Source organism: Scyliorhinus canicula, chromosome 7 (genome assembly GCF_902713615.1).
Source record: "Scyliorhinus canicula chromosome 7, sScyCan1.1, whole genome shotgun sequence".
In the NCBI taxonomy this organism is placed as follows: Eukaryota; Metazoa; Chordata; class Chondrichthyes; order Carcharhiniformes; family Scyliorhinidae; genus Scyliorhinus; species Scyliorhinus canicula.
This window is the reverse complement of record NC_052152.1, coordinates 144,217,535-144,241,573: the sequence shown is the minus strand read 5'-3', so window position 1 is coordinate 144,241,573 and position 24,039 is coordinate 144,217,535. Positions and strand designations below refer to the sequence as shown.

The window sequence follows — 24,039 nt, the reverse complement described above, 5'->3', positions numbered from 1 at the left end:
TGGTTCTGTGGCAATGTTTGTTCGATTCCATTCCTGTGAAAGGTCTTGCAATGTTTTATTATAGAAAAGGTTATTTTAATTGTTGTCGCTTCAAGATACAAGAGACAATTTTGTTGAGGGACCAAAAGTAATAGCTGCTGGGCAGACAAGAAGAAAGCAATTGATACAACTGTTGAATACAATTAACAGCGAATTTACAGAAAGATGTGAGCTAAGAAAAAAATTGGCTTGGCTTGTTTCAGCCTGACAAATATGCCAGGCGTTTCATTACTTCTGATAATGCACTGGTTAACAGCTTTGTGTCAGATTTCTTTATGGGTTATTTTCATGTAGGTTATTACATTAAATTTGATTTTATCAGCAACTTGAACAATGCATTACTACAAATCAGGGTCTGATGAAAAAATTACACATTTGAAATATAGACTGATTGAATCAAGGCGAGTGCTAGGTATGGCAGGAGAAAATTGCTACATTGGAATCCTCCCTGTCAGCTGGAATAACATCACATGCTTCAGACAGAAAGAGCAGAAGAGTGAAAGATACCAAGAATACTGGGCGAATGTTTCAAGGGAACTATGTCAGCTGCAGAGATGTCAGAGTCAATCGAAGTCGAGACATCTCATATAGGTCGAAAATCTGTCATTAATATTGAAGAGAAGTCAGAAACCGGTGTGACCTGAGTTTCATTAAGGAACAAAAGATAAAATTGGTGGAAATAAAATGCAAAGAGATGATGCAAATGTTGAAAAAAATGCAGGATAAAGGCAGTAGAGTGAATGGTTTAAAAATAAAATAATATTGAGAGATAGCTTTTTAAAAATTAGCTAGTCCTCTTATGTTAGTTAATCAAGATTTGCAATCCAGAAATATGTACATCCAGGAATGCCAATCCCACAATCTAAGTGGTCAACAGTCCTCAAACTGGAGAATGCTTGCTGCCAGGATGAAGCATTATGCTTGCATTGTTTTTAAATGTCAAGAGGGTTTTATTTGTGACTGTTATAAATGTCTACCATTCACAGAGATGTTTGAAATATCTACCTAATGCACATTTCATACTGAGTTGCTCGTGAATTCAATGATTCAAAAACAAAAAAGTATGCTACGCGAAAGGATGAATTCTAAAATGATGGTAATGCGATTCAGGCGGCCCATATTTTCAGATTATCACTGCATCCCAAGTGAGATTCTTTGTACCACGGAAGATGAAATGGAAATTTCACTGTCTTTTAAGGGACCAGCAGAAAGCAGAAATAGCCTTGTTCGGCTCTATTTTACTCGCGAACCCGCGGCAGGCCTCCATGCACGTGCGCAGCTGCATGGGTGTAACTGCAGGGCCCCGTCAGCAGCTGGAGCTGCGGGATGCACGCCGGGGCCCTGCTAGCCCCCTTGAAGATGGAGAATCACTCCGGACTTTCTAGGAAAAAGTCCGGAGTGATTCCCACCAGTTTTCCGGCAGGTGTGGGGACTTAGTCCCTAGAAGGGAGAATCCCACACATAATCTATGGCGAATAACTAATCTCCATTGGAAAATATTACATTAATGTTGTTAGCTCTGACCAGCTGGAAGTATTGGAAAACCAATGTGTCCAAATAACTGGATGCTCCCTAATCCAAACTTGTGCTTTTCCCAAAAGCAAAGTTACACCTCGGTGGAATTTGCTGATTATTTTACTAAGTGTTGTTTCGGGCGGGAAAAGCAGGTGTCAGACGGCCAGATGCCTTACCGGTTTCCCCCCCGACGTATTTTTAAACACTTGAAACAAAAGGAAGGAGTAGGTCCCACGATAGAATGCTGACAAGGTGGGTTCTGAATGGGGCTCCCGACCTTTCATGCTGGAAGCGCAATTACATAATTTGTGTTGGGGGGCGGAGGGGGGACTGTGGACAATCTCAATGGGGATCCCAACTGCGTAAAAGCCATTTTGAAACTCCCGTTGGATTCACTCCCCCTCTGGCTTTCTGGCCCACCACAAAACAGGGCAGAAGATGCTCCTCCGGTGTCAGAATATGGGGCGGGATTCTCCCCTACCCGTCATGACGGCGGGTCCCGGTGTAGGGGAGTGACGCCAACCACTCCGGGGTCAGGCCTCCCCAAAGGTGGGGAATTCTCCCCACCTTTGGGGGGTAGCCCCGCGCCAGAGCGATTGGCACCAGAAGACTGGCGCAAAAAACCAGCGCCAGCGGCAGCGGGGCTGGCCGAAAGGCTTTCGCCGGTCGGCGCATGCGCCGGCGGTGACGTCAGCGGCAGCTGCCACTCACGTCACCACCGGCGCATGCGCGATGTGGGTTTCTCTTCCGCTTCCGCCATGGCGGAGGCCGTGGCGGCCGCGGAGGAGAAAGAGTGCACCCAGGGCACTGGCCCGGAGTCTGAGAGGGGGGCCCCGATCGCGGGCCTGGCCACCGTGGGGGCACCCCCCGGGGTCCGATCGCCCCGTGCCCCCCCCAGGACCCCGGGGGCCCGGTTGCGCCGCCGATCCCGCCGCCACCAGAGGTGGTTCAAACCTCGGCGGCGGGAGAGGCCTCCCAGCGACGGGACTTCGGCCCATCGTGGGCCGGAGAATCGCCGCAGGGGCCTCGCCGATCGGAGTGGCGTGATTCCCGCCCCCGCCACTTCCCGGGTGGCGGAGAATCTCTGCCACGGCGGGGGCGGGATTTACGGCAGCCCCAGGCGATTCTCTGACCCTGCTGGGGGTCGGAGAATTTCGCCCATGGTTTGAGGAAGTATTCCTCACTGTTGATTTGTTAGGTTTATCAAAACTTCAAGATAAATGTATCCATAGTCTCCTGGAACGATGGGCTGCATTTTATCTGCAAGGTGGTAGCGGGAGTTGGGAAATTTCTAGCTTGGCATTCCTGCTTTGGGAAAAAGTGTGAGCAAACGTACACTTTACTTCCGGGGAGGGAAGGATGCTAACAAGAGGTGTGCCCGCCGCCCTACTGAGAACTTGGAGGCTGTCACAGGAGGCTGACAGGTGTAAAAGCAGATGGCTTAAATACCATTTGGCGATCTGGAGTTTCATGCCAGTTACGATAAAATCAAAATATCAAAAAGCAGACTTCTGACCCTCACCCCTCACATTCCCTCATCCTCCACACACTACCTTTCCACATTCATGCCAACTAATGTCTTCTATGCACCACCTGTAGCCCCTCACACCCTCCACACTAAGCTATGCCTCTTCACCCATCCCAATGGCTGCCACATCCTCCATGCTAAATGATGCCCTTCCATCCCAACACCCATAACCCCTCATAACCTTCATGCCAACCTGTGTCCCTCATGGCCCTCATACCATCATGCCAAGCTATGACACTCCATTAGACCATAACACTAGGAGCAGAATTAGGCCATTTGCGCAGTGGGTTAGCCCTGCTGCCTCACGGCGCCGATGTCCAGGTTCGATCCCGGCTCTGGGTCACTGTCCGTGTGGAGTTTGCACATTCTCCCTGTGTCTGCATGGGTTTTGCCCCCAAAACCCAAAAGATGTGCAGGCTAGATAGATTGGCCACGCTAAGTTGTCCATTAATTGAAAAAAATAAATTAGGTACTCTAAATTTATTTTTAAAAAAGAATTAGGCCATTTGGTCCATCGAGTCTGCTCCACCATTCAATCATGGTTGACATGTTTCTCATCCTCTTTTTCCTGCCTTCTCTCTATAACCCCTGATCCCCTTATTAATCAGAATCTATCTCTCTATATCTTAAAAACGCTCAGTGATTTGGGCTCCACAGTCTTCTGCAGCAAAGTGTTCCACAGATTCACCACTCTCGGCTGAAGGAATTTCTCCTCATCTCAGTTGTAAAGGATCATCCCTTTTGTCTGAGGCTGTGCCCTCGGGTTCTAGTTTTTCCTACTAGTGGAAACATTTCAGTATCCTGCAAGTTTCAATAAGATCCCTCCCCCCCCTCAACTTCTGAACTCCAACAAGTACAGAACCAGATTCCCCAACCGTTCCTCATGTAAGAACGTTCTTCATTCCAGGGATCATTCTTGTAAAGCTCATCTGGGCCATGAACCATTAGTCTTTTAAATCTGATCCAACTCCATGAAAAGTGTGGTGGATGAAGGTATACCTATCCCCGCTATGGAGCTGGCCCACACCCTTAACGCATTGTGCTGAAGGTTAGGGACACCAGGAATTAAGTTGGGTTCCAGACGCTGTTTCTGCACCTCCATGGAGTCCCCCTGACTCCATGACAATCCAATCCAAAGCACTAAAATTTGCAATCCATGAGGAGGGTCAGATCAGATTGCAATCTTGCTACAACAGTATAAGCTGTTGCCCTCACTTACAGAAAAAATGTTGAGACTGTAAATTTAACATTTGGAATTTAAAAATCCCAGTTCAAAACTAAGCCCATTTGAACCTCTCTGCTTTTGCTGGAAATGCTGTTTTTCAAATAAAGCATTAAATCTGTGTGTTCTAGTCGTTCAGATAGAAATAAACTATTGCATTGCATTATTCAAAAAAATAAACAGGCTATCCTCCAGGCCAACTGACCACAAAGCTTTCCTCAACCAGCACCACCAAGAGCAGATTAACTGGTCATCTATCTAATTGTCTGCCTCTGGGAAATTGGTTGCAATATTTGCCTGCTTAAGAAAGGCAGCTGCCCTTCAAAAGTAATTCATTGACTTTGAAGCACTTTGTGAGGACTCCAGATGAGGCACAAAGGTGCAATATAAATGCTTTTTGTTTCTTTTTCTAACTGACTGGTAATATTCACATCTAATCAGTCTGTGGAGCACCATCAGTTCACTGTGGTGCACAAAAGGAAAGTATTTTTTATTTAATTAAAAAAAACTAAATCTACAATGGAAATATTCGTACTGCATTTGCTGCTCTGTCGCAACACACATGTTTTCCTGGCAGTCAACTTGGGTTTTCCAGGAATCAGGCCTTTCCAGGGACACCATAATAAACAGAAACAATAATTTAAAAGAATAACAGATTTTTAAAAAATATTTCAACTATTCATGAGGTAGAGAGAGTTTAATAATGATGTCCACACTGAGTGAAATAAATAATTTAGATTTATTTATAATATGATATATATGCTGCCCTGTAGATCCCTACTGCGTTATTCTCCTGGTCGGTGTCTTACTGACCAACCTTTTATACAACGGTTAATCGAGATCCACCACCCCTAGTAGGGGAGCTCATACTCCACAAGGATCATGGGGAAGATAGTCATTCCTACCCCATAGGTCCCGTGTGGGATATCACAGAGAGATGACTAAATTAGCTCCCAGCACACAAGTCTCAGAATGGGGTCATGGACTCACAGAAAAAGCTGAAGGCAAGATAGAGATGCACAAACTTCAATCAAGTATTAACTGAAGGGCTGGCGTGAACTGCACACAAACTCACTCAGCTCTTTGCACAAAGTGTGATTTCATTGAGAAAAATCCATAACCTTGTTGCTACGGTGTCAGTCAACAGCCTTATCTGTGTTTATGGGCCATTCCCTGAGCACTTAACTACATTCAGGTTAGCTTACGGTTCCCAGCTCATGAGAAAGATTTTCCTGTCGACAGCTCCAATTTCCTCACTTTTCATTCATGTAGCTAATCATTTTCCTGGATTTATTTCTCTACATTTCTGTTGGTGAAGATATGCCAAGTATGAAGACGATAACATTGTTAATAATTTGCTGACTATTAAAGGAACGCAATGGAGGAAACTTTCACTTTTGGGCACAGTAGAAAACAAACTAACTTACATTAAGTGTACTAAAATGTCCCAAGGTGCATCACAATGTTATCAACTAGAATTTGACATCGACTCCACATAAGGAGACATTAGGACAGGTGAACAAAGGATTGGTCAAAGAGATCGGTTTACAGGAATGTCTGAAAGGAGGAATGCAAGGTAGCGAGGCAAAGGTGTTTCAGGGGAGAATCCCAGAGCGGAGGACCCAGGCAAATGAAGTCATGACTGTCATGATATTCAGACATGCACATAATGAGATACAGACAGGCAGCTAATGAACACAAAGAACATGACATAACCAATCAGCAGGCAGAACACTTGGGGGTGGTTTCCCACTATAAAAGGCACGAGGCACTCACACGCCGCCTCTTTCCACTGGGGACATTTACAGAGTGAGTCAGGTGTATATATCACATAACACCTCCAGCATGTGGCTAAGAGCTAGTCTGGTTCAGTCAGACAGAGTAATCACACTTAGGTTAGCAGAGAGTCGAACTCACAGAGAACTGTGCTAACTGTGTGATAGGTTCAATAAATTAGATTGAACTAACTTCAAGGTTTGGAGTGTCTTTCAGTTAAAGCTGCATCCAGTTGCAGCCCACGTTATCACAGTATGCTTAACACGACATGATACCAGAAAACTGCTATCCCTAGGTTCCATGACGACCAGCAAATGTATTCCGGCACCATGAAGAAGATCCAGGCTCCTCAACAGCTGCGGACCTCCGGCAATCTCAGTGCCAACTGGCGGACTTTCAAGCAAAGGTTTCTGCTGTACATCGAAGCCTCAGACCTCAAGGGTGCATCTGATGCAAGAAAGATCGTGCTTCTCCTCTCGACTGCAGGGGGTCAAGCCATCCAACTCTTCAACTTGTTTAACTTCACTGAAGGCCAGGACAAGACAAAGTTTCAGAAAATCGCGCGCCAGGACGAGCGCAAATCGCACAACGGCGCCTCAACGCCGTTCCGCTGATTCTTCGGAGAGCGACCCCCCCCCCCCCCCCGGGTGCCGTCCACGTGAGACCCGCAGGCGCCGTCCACGTGTGGCCTTACTCGGTGGGACCTCGGCGTGCATGCATCCGGAGCGTCCTGGTGGAGGGGGAGGGTGGTCCGACCCCGGGGGGGCATCTCCGCTGAAGCTGGGGCCGCGATCAGTGCCTACCGATCGGTGGCCCAGCCTCTCGGGTTCTGCGCCGGCCCCTGTAGCCCTATGCCATGTTGCGTTGGGGCCAGCGTGGAGAAGGGAGCCACTGCGCATGCGTGCATTGGCGCCGGTCCCAATGTGCATGTGCGCTTTGGTGCCAGTCCCACTGCGCATGCGCAGACCTGCGGCGCCCATCTGATGCCAGGATCAGCAGCTGGAGCGGCATGGGTCACTCCAGTGCGGTGCTGGCCCGCTGCAGGGGTCAGAATCGCTGCTCCTAAGTGCATGCAATGGCGTTTACGACGGCATCAACACTTAGCCTCAGGATCAGAGAAACCCGCCCTCAGTGTAGGAGTCCTTGTTGTCGAGATGCTCTCCAGATGAGTGTAGGGCATCTGCTGTGGACCGGTTGCAGCGGTATGTGAATTGCAGTGGGTCAAGGGGTTCTGGGAGTATGGAGGTGATGCGCTTCATGACCAACCTCTCAAAGCACTTCATTACGGCTGAAGTCAGGGTCACCGGACAGTAATCATTGAGGCAAGTTGCCTGGTTCTTCCTTGGCACCGGTATGATGATGGTCTTCTTGAAGCAGATGGGGACGTCGGAGTGGAGTAGGGACAGGCTAAAGATGTTCTCGAACATATCTGCCAGCTGGTCTGCCCAGGTTCTGAGAGCACGACCAGGGATTCTGTCCAGACCATAATTTCTTCCAAAAACGTTCAGGGGGGACTTAAACATTCGTAATGCACAAGTGTTTGGTCCAGGGTTTCCCCAGGGCTCACATTTTAATACTTCATTGTTTCAACCAGATGTTTTATGCCGACCCCTCCCTTTCTTGTCTCTCTTATAATCTCACTAATTTAAGAAGGCCTGTTTGATCACTTTTTGAATTGTTACAGCCAGGTGAGGAGGAGTGGGTTGGATCTCTTTCTGTTTAGCCCACTCAGTTGGTCGCAACAAATGTTTTGAAATTTGTTTCCCCCTTAAATGCGTTTTCCAATCCAAATGGATTTGTTTGTTATAAAGGAGCTAATCAAACCAGATTTTCTTGAGTCAGAGTTTATTAATTACCTGAGAAAAAAATAAAGGCACCACACACACACAGCTATTCACTCTCTCACACAGGGTCACTCACGCTCTCACTCACACACACACACATGCATCAGCTGAAATGAATATACGATTAAGACCTTTGCCTGTCTTTGATATGTAGATTATTGAACTTTGCAGCCGTTTGAAGTTAGTTGGTTTCCTGTTTCCTATAGAATTCTAGAGTTGACTTTGTTTAGAGCTGTACTTTGCTGAGACACCTTTTCAACTTCAGAGGGAGAGTTTTTCCTGTTCTTTTCCGGTTATGTTTTCAGATAACTCATTTTTCTCCTTCTTTCTAGTTGTTCTTTTGATTCTGGTTAGCTGCAACAGCTTTTCAAACTCCTCTCTGTACATTCTCATAAGGCAATTCAATAGCATGTCTTGCATTCATTATTGTAGAAAAAGTAATAATACTTTTTGATCTTTTCATCCCTGAAACCTTTGACACATTTAAATCAACAGGAAATGGAGATAATTTTGGTCCTCCACAGGAGGTTTTGAATATCTGCTGAGTATCAGTTCGAAGTCCAGCACTTTGCGTCTTTAATGTTTTCATTTCACGATTGCCCTGTTTTAAGTGTACATTGACACCCCCACTCCCAGTGTTAATTTCCACGTGTGTGTATGTAACTCATGTAGAAACTTTCCAGAAACGTAATCAACTTTACAGTATCATCAATCAGGTGACGTGTGGTAGCCATTTTTGACCAGTGTCTTTTCTTGTTTTATTTCAAAACAGGCCTTCTTTAAACTGTTCAACATGTCTATGCTAACTGCTAAAGTTGTAGATAGCTCTCACTCAGTCACAATTTCTTGTTTTCATGACACAATGCACTTGTCTGGCTAAAATGGGACACAATTGCAGGGGAGGTAGTGGCGAAGTGGTATTTTCACTGGATTAGTAATCCAGAGACCCAGGGTAATGGTCAGGGCAACTGGGTTCAAATCCCACCAGGGCAGTTGGTGAAATGTGAATTCAATAAAAATCTGGAATTCAAAGTTTAATGACGACCATGATACCATTTCCGATTGTTGTAAAAACCCATCTGGTTAAGGGAGGAAAATCTGCTTCCCTTACCCGATCTGGCCTACAGTGACCCCGGACCCCTGAGGGACAGGCAATAAATGCTGGCCCAGCCACCAATGCTCGCATCCCATGGACAATTTTTAAAAAATAGTGCATCTGTCTGGCTAAAATGAGACAAAATTGGGACTTTTGATGTGAGCTTATGAATTGGTATCAGGCTCAAGAGGGGATCAGACGCCTAAACAGAACAGAATTTAAAGCCCCTACAGGAGGCAGGCTGCAAGGCAGGGTGTATAATTAGATGGGAAGGTGTTGGGTGGAGAGCCCATGGCCTTCTCAGTTGTCCCTGATTAATCAGGACTGGAAAAGGTCTTCATCAACCTTCGACCCCATCCATCAGGTAAAATTAGGCCGTTAAATGGGCTCATCCTACTGCAAACAGTATTCTACCGTCAGGTTTTCTTTGGCTGTCTGTCAGCAAGCGTAGGGCCTGATTAGGCATCCTGTGCTCCACGGAGGGTCCCACCAGTGACAAAAGCTACCCCCATTGAAAGACTTCCTGTCCTCTACATGAACCACCATTGTTCTTCCCAGGGCCTGCCTTCCTGGCCTTGGCAAGCCTGCGCTGATTACCTGGACTCCATGTTATTGTCCTGGATCCCAACACATGGCAGCTGATTACCTGCTAGAGATTTAATCCCAGAAAGGAGATTCCAGAAATGGCTGCCGTGGTGTTGCCTCTGACTCTATGACCAACCAATCAACCACCTCTGAACCTATTCGGTTCAGCCCCCCGAGTGGGAAGCAGTCACCCAGCAATGATTTTCACCAAATTGGCCAATGACTGGCCAGGGTACAGGCTTGCTATCCAAATAAAGACAGCTGGCAGGCTCCCAAAGCTGGAGGACCAATAGGAGGACCACCAGCTTGAAAGCAGTAACAGGATGCCAGCTAGGTGAGAGGAAGAGGGCACTTCAAAATGGAGGAAATCTCTCTCCAGCTTCTTTAATTTCAAATTACCACCCGGGCCACACACTGGGAGAAATGTGGCCTCACACTGCTGTTGCACCCTGGCAGGAAGGCATTTCAGGTATTGAAAAAAATCTTTTGTTACAGTTTTGTTTGCACTTCAGCCCCCATCCCCTGGTCTACAGGCGCCGAGTGGGGAGAGGGGCGGTGAAGGAGGAGGATCTCCTCGTCAACCTGCTTCCTTGACCAGCCATAAACAGGTCCAAGCAGTTGGCGACCGAGGGGGTTGTCTGACCCAGCTGTCTGCCCCTCTGTCATGGCTACACTCACAGCCGTTTGTTCCTGGACCAGGAGCATGTTGTGCCCATTGGCACCACTGAGGCCTCCCTGCTAAAGGGGCACCGCGGGGACTTGGGCGTCTTATCAATCCCCTTCATCACATTTTAGTTTGATGTTTTGAGTTTCATTTGTGATTTGTATTTGTTTAAGACGGTATCCCTGTAAGGGGGGGGGGGGGGGGCTGCCCCTTTAATTGGACCCCGAGTTCATTTTATTTAGTTTAATTGGTTTTAGACAAAATAGTGGTAACACTGCCACCCTCTGCATCCCACCTTCAGGCAAATGTCCTGGGAGCGGGAAGAGACAAGGAATCAGCATGCAGGCCCACATTGAGAAATTCCACGTCCGCCCACCTCTTCCTCCTTGCAGGGACTGAAAGTCCAGTTCATAACTTAATAGCAATCCTTCATATTTGTTTTAATGGAAATCCTCCAATTTGCTTCCTGCGCCTTTTTTGTCCCAGTGTCTGGCCACCATGGGTAGCGATTGAAATGGAAGACTGCCCAACAACACTGTCTTTCTTGTGCTGAGCTATATTCACTGCTGGACGTCATGGCAACGCAGTCCATTCCAGATTCCGAATGGAATCCCGCAAGTTCACCGCCCTGCATAAATCTGCATGGCAAAGGAGAGCGAATTGCTCCTGCCTGCCGCTCCTAGAGCCAGCGCAGACCAGGAGCAAGTCTACTCTGGCGGGAGAACTTAGTCTCCCAAACGGAGAAGACTCTGGGCGAAATTCTCCGACCCCCACGACGTGTGGGAGAATAGCGGGAGGGCCTTCCCGACATTTTTGCCGCCCTCCCGCTATTCTCCCCCCTCCCCGCCGAAGTCCCGACCCGAATCGCTGCCGCCGTTTTTTTACGGCCGGCAGCGATTCTCAGCTGTTAGATGGGCCGAAGTCCCAGCCCTTTCCGCCGTTTTTACGAACGGCAAACACACCTGGTCTTGCCGTTCGTAAAAATGGCGTCACAAAACTCGCTATTAATAACCATGGCACCGATTGGGCCCGCGATCGGTGGGCACCGATCGCGGGCAGCGGGCCCGATGCCCGCGCACTACTTGTCCTTCCGCCGCCCCGCAGTATCCATTCGCGGGGCGGCTGAGGGGCAACCCGGCCCGCGCATGCGCGGGTTTCGCGCAAAAACACGATGACGTCACCCGCGCATGCGCGGGTTTGAGTCTTCCAAACTGCGCATGCGCAGCTGACGTCATATGACGCGTCAGCCGGCGCTAACTCCGGCAAGCGGGCTTAACGATTTTCGTTAAGCCCGTCTTGCCGGAGCCTACGGCGTCGGGCTGCTAGCCCCGACCGGGGACCAGAATCGGTCCCCCGTCGGGAAGGGGCGCGCTGCCGTAAAACCCGCCCGGGTTTTACGCCAGCTTTACGATTTCTCCCGTTTTGGGAGAATCTCGCCCTCTGTCTTTGATGCCACTGTGCAGCCCTAGGGCTGCATTCATCAAAGTGGTGACACTTCAGTGATGCACAGGCCACAATTTTAGCCACCGGGAACAATATACATCACTGAAGAAAATGGTGTCAAGGGACATCACTGACACTGCCATCTCCTGCAGAATAAATGTGAAATGGATCGCTATGGAGCTGGGCTGGAGATGGCTTTGTTTTCATCAGCAGTGTCAGCAGAACAAGTTTCACCTCCTTGCCAAACCAACTGGGATGTTCCCATTGACCTGTACAGAGCTGTGCCAGTTCTGTGTGGGGCAGGGGGGGGGGGGGGGGGGGAGTATGGTTAGCCCCTGGGAATTAATTACAGTTGTGCAGTTTTAAAATGGGATCTCACTACTAAAGAAGGCAAACAGCAATGCTGTACAAATTAAGCATTTTGTACAACAGCAGCATTAATGGTATTGCAGAAATAATTCTGTTGTACTGGGCTAAACGTGCTCCTATTATAAATATAGTGAACTGTGCACTCTGAAAGAATTGGGTGTGGATAATAGAATTAACCTTGAACTCCGCAATTGTTGTTTTTCGAACTGGAGATGGTGGACAAAATCATCAGCACGCATGCTCCCAAAGATTTGTTCCTGGTCTTTCCCTCTGTTTCAGATTTCAACAGGGAAAAACTGATCAGCGCGAATGGCAACAGGAGAACCCCCCACCCAGTCAAATTATATGAAAGCATTATTTAAAATATCCCATTAAATAAAAGGTGCGTCCCATTATTTGAATTTGAAAAAAGTCTTGAATTTAACAGTTTTCTTTCTCACAGCTCACTGAAGACTAAGTCACTGTATTTATATACAGCTTTTGCATTAACCATCTGGAACAGATTCGACCTAACACAAAATAGGTGCCACACACAAAATTCCGACCACGCACCACCACAGTAGCGATCACAGTAGTATCATTGGCAGTCACCAGAACTAAGTTCAAGGTCGTGCAAGTTACTTTTGGGAAACTAAACTCCAGAAATAATGCTCCCTAAATTAGCAAATGCACGTGTATGACATCCCTAGGTTTGCTATTTTAGGTTATTCTCTTCAACACAAACAGTTTTAATACTCTATTTAAAACAGCAGACTTTGTTAATTGGCACCTTCCAATCATTACAAAATCAAGTTTTGTTTATATGAACGTCATCATTATGTAATATCAGTCTCAAAGAGATGATTTCATTGTAATTGTATTTCAAAACTGAGCAAGTGCAATTCAGTTAAGTAGCTAAGTACTCAAAGGCTCCAATATCTTTGCTTCTTAATGAAAGCTGCTCAGAAGAAACTGTTCCAAGAGTTTTTAAACTTACATTTTACACATGAACATCCCTATCTAAGAGATACAGCTGAGGACAATGTTCAGTTTTCATGTTGTGTGAGAAGCTTGGACGTAGCATTTACCATGACAGTAATACATTGAATTGAAGGACCTTGGTATGTTTTACTGTGTTAAAGCTGCTATGTAAAATTATAAAGTAGTTGTTGTCATACTTTGCCTATTTTGCTTCAAGGGACCATTCTAATTGGTGGGGGCTCTAGTTAACTGCATAGTCATAGGGACTCAAACATTAACTCTGTTCTCTCTCCACTGATGCTGCCAGACCTGCTGAGTTTTTGCAGGATTTTATTTCTTTATTTCAGTCATAGATTGAATCTTGGATAAATAACATCTTGATTTTGAAATACTCATTCATGTTTTCAAATCACTCCATGACTTTGTTCCTTCCTCTCTCTGTAAACTCCTCCAGCCCTAAATCTCATCGAGATACCTGAGCAGCTTCAATTCTGGCTTCTTGCACATCCCTGACTTTACCTTCTCCAGCACTGACGACCATGCTTTCAGCTGCCTGAACCCTAAGCTCTGAAATTCCTTTCCTAAACCTCTCTTCCCTTTAACTCACATTCCTATTTAAGATTATCGCTTTAAAAAAAAAGAGACATGTTATCTCAGTTTTTGATCTTGTACACATCAGGAGAGCTCTCAAAAAATTAACATACTAGAGACCTCCACCAATCAGTGTCCACTTGCCAACCAATCAGCACTCTCCTCTCAGACAGTATAAATTGTTGTTCCCCTGTTACAGTTTGGTATTTCCAGATAATCCTTAAATCCTACTTCTTTGATGAGGTTTTGCTCATCTGCCTTAATCTATTCATGTTGCTGTGTCAGTCTTGTTTGTTAACACTCCTATGAAGGACCTTGGTATGTTTTACTGTGTTAAAGCTGCTATGTAAAATTATAAAGTAGTTGTTGTAATACTTTGCCTATTTTGCTTCAAGGGACCATTCTAATTGGTGGGGGCTCTAGTTAACTGCATGCTATAAATTATTTATCTCTCTATTTTATCATTGGTCAAATGTTTTACATTTTAAAACCGTTTCTGATTTTATGAATAAATTTGAATGATTTGTTGACTTATCCTGAACTTGTGTCCATATTAGTACTGGTTTAAATTGTGTATGGCACGAGGTACAAGACTGCCCTTAATCCAATGGCAGTACCATAAACTGGATTATTGTTCATGTCCAAGTATATGTGCTCTGCTTGAACAAGAAACAAAATAACCCAGCAATTTAGACTATGAGCTATACATTGCTTAATGAAACTATCAACAATTGGTAACAGCTGATGGAATATATACCATGTCATAATAATGGGGTGTTAAAAAAAAGGTACCTGAAGAAATGGCGATGCTAAAGGTACATATAGTGTGAACAATGGGTTGGCAGGTGGCAAGGAACAGCCAACACCATTTGTGAAGAAAATTTTGGAAAATGGAAAATGATTAGAGCATTGCAAACTGGAGAAGAAGTTCAGGCAATAAGGATGAGATTCAATGTTACACACTGACTCTGGATAGAGAAAAAAAAGTAAGATCCTTGACCTCTTGGCCGAGCAGTTTTGTGGTGGTACCGTCACAACATGGATATAAATGGTTCAAGAAGACCCACCACAACCTTCTCAATAGGAACTAGAAATGGGCAATAAATCCTCGACACTGGGATGCCCAGTGCAAAATTGGGTGACAGAATGGATGTGTTCCACCAAGCAATCTGCAAATGGGATGCATGTTTTTTCCAATCACTTGACATCTTCATTCCCCACTCCGCTATCTCTCTGACCTTTAGCTCTTGGCTTCCTACATTATTTTACTGAAGCTCAACGAACAGCACCTCGTGTTTCAATTGGGCACTTCAGTTTTCTTGACTTAGCATTAATATCAATAATTTCAATCACTGCTCCCATTTGTTTTTAATGGTAGCTGTTGCTAATGATGTTCCCATGGATATTTATAGTGTCTTTAGACACATCTTTTCTTCACCAACACCAACCTCTTTTTGCCTTGCACCATTATCCCTTTTGTCATTTACATTCCTTCCAACTGTACTCTTTTGCTGCCTTCCACTCTATAACAAACCTTCCCTTTTGTTCTTTCCTCTCTTCCCCCCCACCTTCCTGCCACTGTACTTACTTAAAAGCTGTGAAGTCTCAGTGCTTTTTAAAACAAATTTAAAGTACCCAATTCTTTTTTTTCCCAATTAAGGGGCAATTTAGCTTGGCCAATCCACCTACCTGCACATCTTTGGGTTGTGGGGGCGAAACCCACGCAGACACGGGGAGAATGTACAAACTGCACAGGAACAGTGAGTGACCCGGGGCCAGGATTGAATCCAGGTCCTCAGCACCGTGAGGCAGCAGTGCTAGCCACTGCACCATCGTGCTGCCTTTGTTACATCTCAATGTTTTCCCGTCCTGATGAACGGACATTGACCTGGAAAGTTAACTCTCTTTCTCTCGCCACAGATACTGCTTGCTGAGTATTTCAAGCAGATTGTTTAATGTCTGATTTCCAGCTTTTTTTGTTTCCATTTCAGATTTCCATCATCTGTTGTAATTTGTTTTTGCTGGCCCAGCCAGCGATGCCCACGTTGTGAGAGATAACAGCATAAAGTGAGAATTTACAGCAAAAGAGCAAAAGTGAGAATTAAGCAGACTTTCAAGGGCTTGATTAAAGGAAATATTGCAGAAATGAAGTGGAGGAAAACAGGAAGTAATAACATGAACTTTTGTTGACAGAACAAAGCAAGACACCGGCAAGATTACTAGTTGCAGGGCCAATAAATGAGGCCTTTTATTCAGTACCTAATGTATTTACTAAACCAAACTTTAAATCAAATCTTAAAATGGGGCAATTTGGATGAATTCTTAGGGGTATTTAAATGCAGTGACCTATTAATAGTGAGACAAATTAATATAGGGTGAGATTCATCCGAAGAACTGCTATATGCGGTTTTGGCCACATTTAGCGGAATGTTTCTCGATGGCTTCAGCGCCGAGAAACATCTTGTTATTAAATGCACTTTGTTCTTTTTTTTTAACCTCGGGGAGATTCTCTCCGCCAAGGCCACACTTTCCTGCTGTAGAGCAAATCGAGTTATCATTTTGTAAGACTACTCCAATCCAGCCCCCCACCCGGTTTCAGACCCCATTCCCTCCAGTTTTGACACCCCCCCCTCAAACTCCCTCAAACTTGGGGAGGCCCCTGGTAACCCTCCCCTCAACCCCCCTCTACCTGGTAAGATCCCCCCCCCCGACCCAATCCCTGGCAGTGGCAGGTTGGCACTGCCATGGTACCCAGGTGCCAGAGGGAGGGAGAACCAGGGTGCCACACTGCCTTATCCCCGACAACCCGGGGGTTCTAATGGCCTGGATGACACCCTCAGATGCCATTACAACTGGTCCATGTTTGTGTAGACCAATACTAAATGACGCCCTGGTGAGATCTCACAGGCGCGGCGGTTGAGTCCTTGGCGCTGGGAGAATCTGGTATATTTGAACGTATATTTAAATGAGTTGTACAGCTCATTAAATTTGTAGACCTGGGTCACGCCCAGTGAGGGCGAGATCTAGATCGGACATCTGATGAGATTCCATTAAATCTCAAGAGACATTTTGAGTAGTGCAAATCTCGCGAGAAGCCGCTCTCGAGATTAAACTGCCTCGTCCCGATACCAAGTCGGGCGTGACGAGATGGCTGAGCTGCGCCCATAGTCACAGGAGTTGATGACTATGCTTAGAGGCAAAGCAACAACAACTTGAATGTGTCTTTAATTTAGTTTTTAAAATCCCAAGACACTTCACACTGTATTCTATTTGCAGTGCAGATTATTATTAGGTAAAATAAGTAACTCTTACTGACTTTTGTCTTATTTAAGAAACACAGCAACATTATGTAAAGCTCATGATCATAGTTAAAGAGTTAATAAGACAGTAGGAATCTGCCTTGTTGAATTGTGTGGTATTCTTTGTGGTGATTTCATTTGACTTTATGACTCGCTAGACCACTTCCAAAGGCAGTTAAGAGCCAGCACTTGGGCATGGGACTGGATATGCATATAGGCCTGAGCAGGTTTCTTTCCCTAAAGCAACCAGTTGTGTTTTATATGAGAATATGACAGCTTCAAGACCACTTTTAGAGATATTAAAAATTCAATTCAATTTCTCATACTGCAAAGGTGAGATTTGAACACATGTTCAACATCGGTGTAAAATTCGGGGGGCGTTTACATAGGTTAAAACCAAAAATGCTGCAACCGCATTTGTTCTCTTCTCATTAGTGATGCTGAGACCAATCAACGGTCCTGTCCCATACTATGTAATATTATCTTGGATAAAACATTGAACCTAGGAAATCCTTGCTCTTTGCGAGTCTTTTGTCTGACTCAGTATCTATATGGCAATGCCCAATGGGGATTTACCTGCTTACTAGAGTGTTAAGAGAAGCACGTCAACTGGACTGAAACAGGATGTAGCTGGGAGAAAGATGTCGGTATAGCTCCTAGTTCCTGAGCCATTATCAAAGCCTACAATATATTAGGAGGTCAAGCACTGGCATGGATTTTTGTTTCAATGTTTCATGATGGGTTGGTCTTCATGGACAGCACTGTGCTGCTGGACCCATGGACATTCCTTTGTCACAGACTCAGATCTGTACTGTGCCTCAGGTTGGGAGCACGGAGGTCTCCTCCTGTGGTGCCACACACTTGGGACTATCCAGACATCACTGTGGTGCGGTACTCACGCAGCCACCACAATAAAGGTCAGAAGAGGCCTGACAAAGACAAGGGGAGATGTGGAAGGAGGGCTGTGCAAGGTGGTTGGAAGGGCAGAGGAGCAAGGAGATGGATGAAGAAGATAAATGATGGGAGGCAACTGAAGGGGATGGAAGCTGGACCCCAATGAGGCTGCGTGAAAATCTCACAAACATGGGAGTCAAAGATATACCAGATTATTTACTGGAAGGGGATGCACAAAGACTCCAGATATGGTGGGTGGCGGTCCAAATGGGACATGGGCACCTCGTGGGTAATGTGTCTGGAGGGAGGGTGATTGAATTGAGAAACAGCCTCTTCTTGAGACTGCTAGCCATTTCCCTCTGGGTTGCTGACATCACAGCCTGCTGAAGACAGAAGGACTGGAGAAAGTGATACAAGTGTGCTAGACCGGTATTTAAATATGGCGGCGGGACCTTCACACCCACCAACTAATAGTGAGACAAATCCGCTGTCAGCCCACCAGGTGACATGGAGGGGAACTTGTTTGTGCATAATTCACAAGGTGCAAAATATGGCACAGTATCCCACCATTCAGTCTAGTAGGAAAAGCACCCACCATTGCACTTACATCTCAAAAACAGAGAATTCTGTCCTTCTTGTCTTTTGTCATTACGGGTGCGAAACTGAAAGCAATTTCCACCATCAACTCATACACAGTTAAACACAAGAAATTCAGAGATTGCCATCAGTGATTTCCTTCTTCTCCACAGGGTGCACTGTTAAAGTCTGCACAGATGGAAGTTTTGAGAAATCACTTGAATTGGCATGAACTTACATTTATGCACCATTAGTTTCAGTGTAATAACTCTTGAAAAAGTTAACCCTTGTTGAATGAGGTGTACTTGGGTTCGTAACAGCAAACTAAGTTTATAATTATTAATGAACGGTCTCTCTGGCCCTGTAAAAGCACATTTTATATTTGTGAATGTTAAAACATTCCTCTTAATTGGCTGCTGCCAGTATTATCCCACCCAGGGTACCACTGTCCACTTGCCTTAACACCTGCTTTCCATGGTGGGATAACCAGAGATTTGAGAAAGTCCCACCTCAAATCTTCTCCATCACAAGGGCTGACTATATTCACCACCATAACATCGCCCTCTTTCACGCCTACCTCAGTCGATTTACTTCTGAACGCAACAAGTGTCAGTCAATGACTATTTCAAAGAAGAGAGAGTCTAACCTCCTCCACTTGACATTCGATTACCATCACTTAATTCCGCACTTTCAGCACGCTGGGAGTTATCATTGACCAGAAATGGACCAGCTGTATAAATACTATGACTGCAAGAGCTAGTCAGGTGCTGGGAATTCTGAGGTCACCAGCCTACTTCCTGAGATCTGTCCACTAGCTACAAGGTGTGTGATGGAATATTCTGTGTTTCCCTCAATGAGCGTGATTCCAATTACACTCAAAAATCTCTGCATCATCTTGGAAAAAGACCACTTGAGTGGCAACCCATCTGCCACCTAAAACATCCATACCCTGCATCAGCAGCACTGGCAGCGGCTATGTACCATGCACTACAGCAACTCACCGAGGTTTCTTCGACAGCACCTTCCAAACCTGTGACCTCTGCTGCCTGGAAGGACAGGGGCAGCAGGTGCAGGGAACACCACCACTTGTAACTTTCTCTCAAAGTCATGCATCATCCTTCACTCTGTTGTTTCAAAATCCTGGCACTCCCTACCTAACAGCGCTACAGGAGCACCTATACCACACGACTGCAGTGGCTCAAGAAGACAGCTCATCACAAACATTGGCCTTGGCATTGAAGGCCATATTGCCACAAATTACTAGAACAAAAATATGTTCCAGACCAGATTACTCATGCTTTTTTTGCTAACTTCCCATACTCAAGTTTCCCCAATCCCTGTCTACGACTTGTACCCTATCCATCTTATGAAATCCTATAAGCAATACAGAAGGCTGAGCAATACAGAGAGTAACCTTCCACTAGTCATTGACAAAAGCAGGTGTAGTATGTTCTAATTGCACAAGATGTCCCCAAAGATGAATTAGTTAATCCTGTCTCCATAGTATTCAAAATATTAAGCCAAATATGATAGATACAGTTACTCTTTATTCATCTTGAAATTCACCTATTTCTAACATTAATCTGCCAACAGTGGACACCACTTTTCACTTACGTTCAGTTATTTTGCTGAATTAGCAAAGATAATTTTTTAGTCTAACATTAACAGACGAAAATACAAGGGGGGGGGGGGGGGGGGCATGTGTAGTCCTTAGTCATCTGTTTCTTCACACATAAGGCCCCGAACATTCATACTTTTCCAATACTGAATAATGCTCCAAAGAATATTTCTTAATGGGTTAACATTTGCAATCTTGTTCTGGATTTTTTTTTAGGGTTAGTAATGTTACTCCAGTCCTCGAGACTTTCAAAAGTTACATATCCAGCGAAGCATGCAGCTATAAACTTCTCTAAACCAGCGGTTGAACATTTTTTAAAAAGAGCTTTACCATCTTCCTCAGAGTATAGCCGACATCCCATTGAACAACAGCGTTGCTTCTGGATGCATGATCCGCCTACACCGTCTGTATTCAGAAGAGCAAGCCTGTGCTAAAGGGTCAGCACTCCCCACTTGCAACGATCAAAGTTCTGCATTCAGCCGCGCACACTGTCAGGTCTCTCCAGAGCAGTAAACTCAGAGAATGCAGCATGACCCGATGAATTCGGAGCTCTGTTCAACTCAGAAAAGTGATTAGCAGTGGGAGAAGTAATGCATGAATGTGACTCCTTCAGTGGACCAAATAGGCTGATAAAAAAAGGGGGAGGGAGGAGGGGAGGAGGTCTGGGAAAATAAATCCTGTTTTCAGAAATTCCCAAAGATTGAAGCCTCCTTGCCAGTTCAACAAAAAAAACACTTCAACTGAACATTTTCAGCCAGCAGTGAAGTACCAGTTCGGGCTGAGCATTCATGTCGTTCTCTTTTAAGGTTACCAAACACAAACGGTTCCATGAGAGCTCTCCCGCTCCAAAACATTAATGTTACCTCACTCTGTCACGCAGAAATTAATTTCTGTCACTTTATTCGAGGGAGTCTCTAATCTTGCAAACAAATATTTGCCACTTGTCATTGAGAGCCTGTGCTTCTCTCAGACGATGTTGTGGTGCCCTCAGAGCCAGAACCTAACGTGTTAAATTCGTTCTTCCACATTGTAAATAGGTTTTACAGCTCACCCAAAACACAAAAGCCTCTTTCATTTAACAGGACTCATTTTTATTTTGCAGCCGAATGGAGCCCAAGTTAATTCTGGAATATCCAGCACTATGTTTAGAACTGCGTGAAAGCCGGCAGCTCGGTGTGAGCCACAGTCAGCTCACTCACTCTGCCACTGTGCAGTCCAGGGCGCCTCTTTCCACTCAGTCACCAATAACCCCGCCTCCGGGTCTCCGCGCCAGGACTTCCTGACACGAGGAACGACCTCCCTTCCTATCATGAAACTGTGAAAAAAACACCCCCACCCACCCACACACACCTCGGAAGGATTTGTCCTCAGAAATTTTAATGGCCTTTGCCATCTTCCTGGCGCTCTGTGGCATTTGTGTGAGCTATGGAACAACTCGGTACTGGAGGGGCTGTAAACATTTGTGACAGCTCCACTGTGGTATCCTGAGCAATCCCTGAATCAATGAGTACCACAGATTGGCAACATGATCTAGGCAAGTTTTCAATGGCCTGAAGACAGAGGGTGATGCTGATGCTCAGCAGTGCTCCGTAATGGCATTATCATGTTGCTTGCAAATTCTGAAAAATCAGCAGTTACAATATTTATAGGCTCTTTGAATTTTTTGGCTTGCTGAACACAGTATTCAGATCCACTGAGGTATTTACCAGAGTTCCATAATCGTTTCAAATGCTAGTATCTCCCCATTTGTCCAAATGTCTTCCTCCTCTGATATTCACTGTTCAAGGGGCATCAGCAGCCATCAGGTGTCTCATCTTAGGGTTAGGTCTTCATGCAGGACTCCTCAATGATAAGGCTAGGGTTTCCTTTTGCCCTTCCATCACTGAACCCTCAGCAACACTGGGGTGGACAGCAGGGAATAGGTTTGGCGATGGACACTGCCACATCACAGCCTTGTTTACCTTGTTTTTATTTTGTGCCTGGGAAGACAATTGATGTACAAAATACCTGCCCGCAACCAGGTAATTCATTATAATGAATGAATCCACTCAATATACCTACCCATAATCAAATGATAATGATATTTGGAAACCAGGGGACACAGATTTAAGGTAATTTGCTAAATTTGTTATGATCTGGAAGACATTTCCTTAAACAGTGGTCAAAGTAAATTCAACAGTAACTTTCAAAATGGAATTGTTTAAGCACTTAAGAGGATTTTTTCCCCCCAGGGATATGGGAAAGAGAGGATTACTTGCTCTTTCAGAGAGCAGCCACTAGCACAATGGCCAGAATGGTCTGCCTCTGCTGTATGATTCAATGATACTGTGCTGTCAATTAACCTTCTGAGCTGCACTTTCCAGCCAAGGCTACTGGACTATAGACTGAATGTTCCTTACCTGGCTTCAAAATAAAATTACCCTTAAATGCTTCAATTTTGAAATGGGATAACACAGGGCTAGTTAACACCAAAGCTGTTAACATACATAATGGGCTGACTTTAATGCCCTCACCTGTGGAAAGTTTGGAGCAGGGCATTTAGTTGGGTGGGAGGGTGGCAGGTGAGGATCCCATCGCCTTCACGGCTCAGTTCCAATTAATTACATAGCAAGGAGGCTCATGGATGGCCTTCTGATCCCACTCCCACCACCTAGTCAGATCTTTAATTAGGCAATTAATGGATACTTAGGGGCCTCACCCCTGCACTGCTAGTATTCATCCAAGGGGTCTTGCCATGGAGGAACCCCAAAAGTAAGGGGTGAGGGGATCCCCTATTGTCAGGCACTCAGTGGGAAGTTGGAGGTGGAGGCTGCTGAGCACTACCCACTTGCCCTCATTGCTAACCTATTGCCCTTTTCCCAGTAACTCCCACCCCACAATCCACCACCTGCCACAAATCACCTCTGGCCTCAGCCCCTCACAGCAATCCGGGGTCTTGGATGGGTGCGATACAGGCAGCAGCCACCAGCTCCGCAGTGTTACTGAACAATTAAGAGCTTTTGACCTCTGATTGGCAGGCAGCTCTTGGCGGACGGATTCCTGGCCCTGGGGTCGTTGATCCCGGGGAAGGCCCGCTCCTGTTCAATATAGCGGGCCTTCCTGTGAAGTGGTCATGCAGGGCCCTCATCAGCTCTCTAGTTGATGGGAGGGACTCTGAATCACCCATATTAAATTCTGCCTATGAAGTGATAAGCCATGTAAAAGATGAATCAATTCAGAGTATTGATTTTCTGTATTCATGATAGTTAACAGCACAGAATGATAATTACATCAACCCTTTTACTCAGAAAAATTCTCAATTGGATCACACCCATAATTAGTCATTAAAATGGCAATTTTATGAGCTGCTGAATGTTTTATAAACTACGTGACACGTGTGAACAGTACAGACAAACACAAATTCCACTTGCATCACTAGATTAACCCAATCAAGAAACAGGCACTTTGAAAACCTCTGATGCGCATTCGGCTATCTTGTGTCTGCTTTGTTAATGGTTTTCTGTGCCTGCCTGTGGATCTGGAATGCAGTGAATTGTTTTCCATAAATTCTTTGCCAGATGTCTGTCTTTAATTGTCAGATTGTTTTTACTCTGAATTTAATCAATCCTCTCCTGTCACATGTAGAAGTTTCTATATCCTTTGGACAAGCATGATACATTCAGATAGTGGCCTTACAAATAACAATTCCCAAGAATTTTGATAAATTGTTGATTTTGATGACCTCTTCAACTTTGTTCACAACACACGCATACCTTACATTTTGCAACTTAGCTGGCCCGGTACAGAACTGCACGACAAACAGTGTGGTCAATTTTTGCCTGCATTCTGGGACATGCAACACTGTCAGGTGAATTGGTTTTATGGACTGCTAAAGCATCAACTGTATTTCAATAATTTAACAGACAGCAGAATTCTGGGAGAGCAAACCAGGATACATTTTTCTTCAAGAATATTAATGTACCTGTTACGGACCTTCATATGTGGGAATGTGTACTGGGGTTTATAATCATGGGCAGACAA

At 45.3% G+C, this 24,039-nt stretch overlaps 1 protein-coding gene across 2 annotated transcripts in view; it reads right to left on the bottom strand.

Annotated features, from left to right (window-relative positions):
* Positions 1–20,913, bottom strand: part of LOC119969436 (pleckstrin homology domain-containing family G member 4B-like) — a 232,485-nt gene extending 211,572 nt beyond the window's left edge. The window contains exon 1 of one of the 2 annotated variants that reach the window (XM_038803071.1): positions 20,350–20,913. In XM_038803071.1, the coding sequence (XP_038658999.1) occupies positions 20,350–20,352 (3 nt within the window). In that variant the 5' untranslated portion in view covers positions 20,353–20,913. The remainder of the gene's footprint in view (positions 1–20,349) is intronic. The other variant, XM_038803069.1, reaches the window with a different exon arrangement.
* Positions 20,914–24,039: the final 3,126 nt, after the last annotated feature.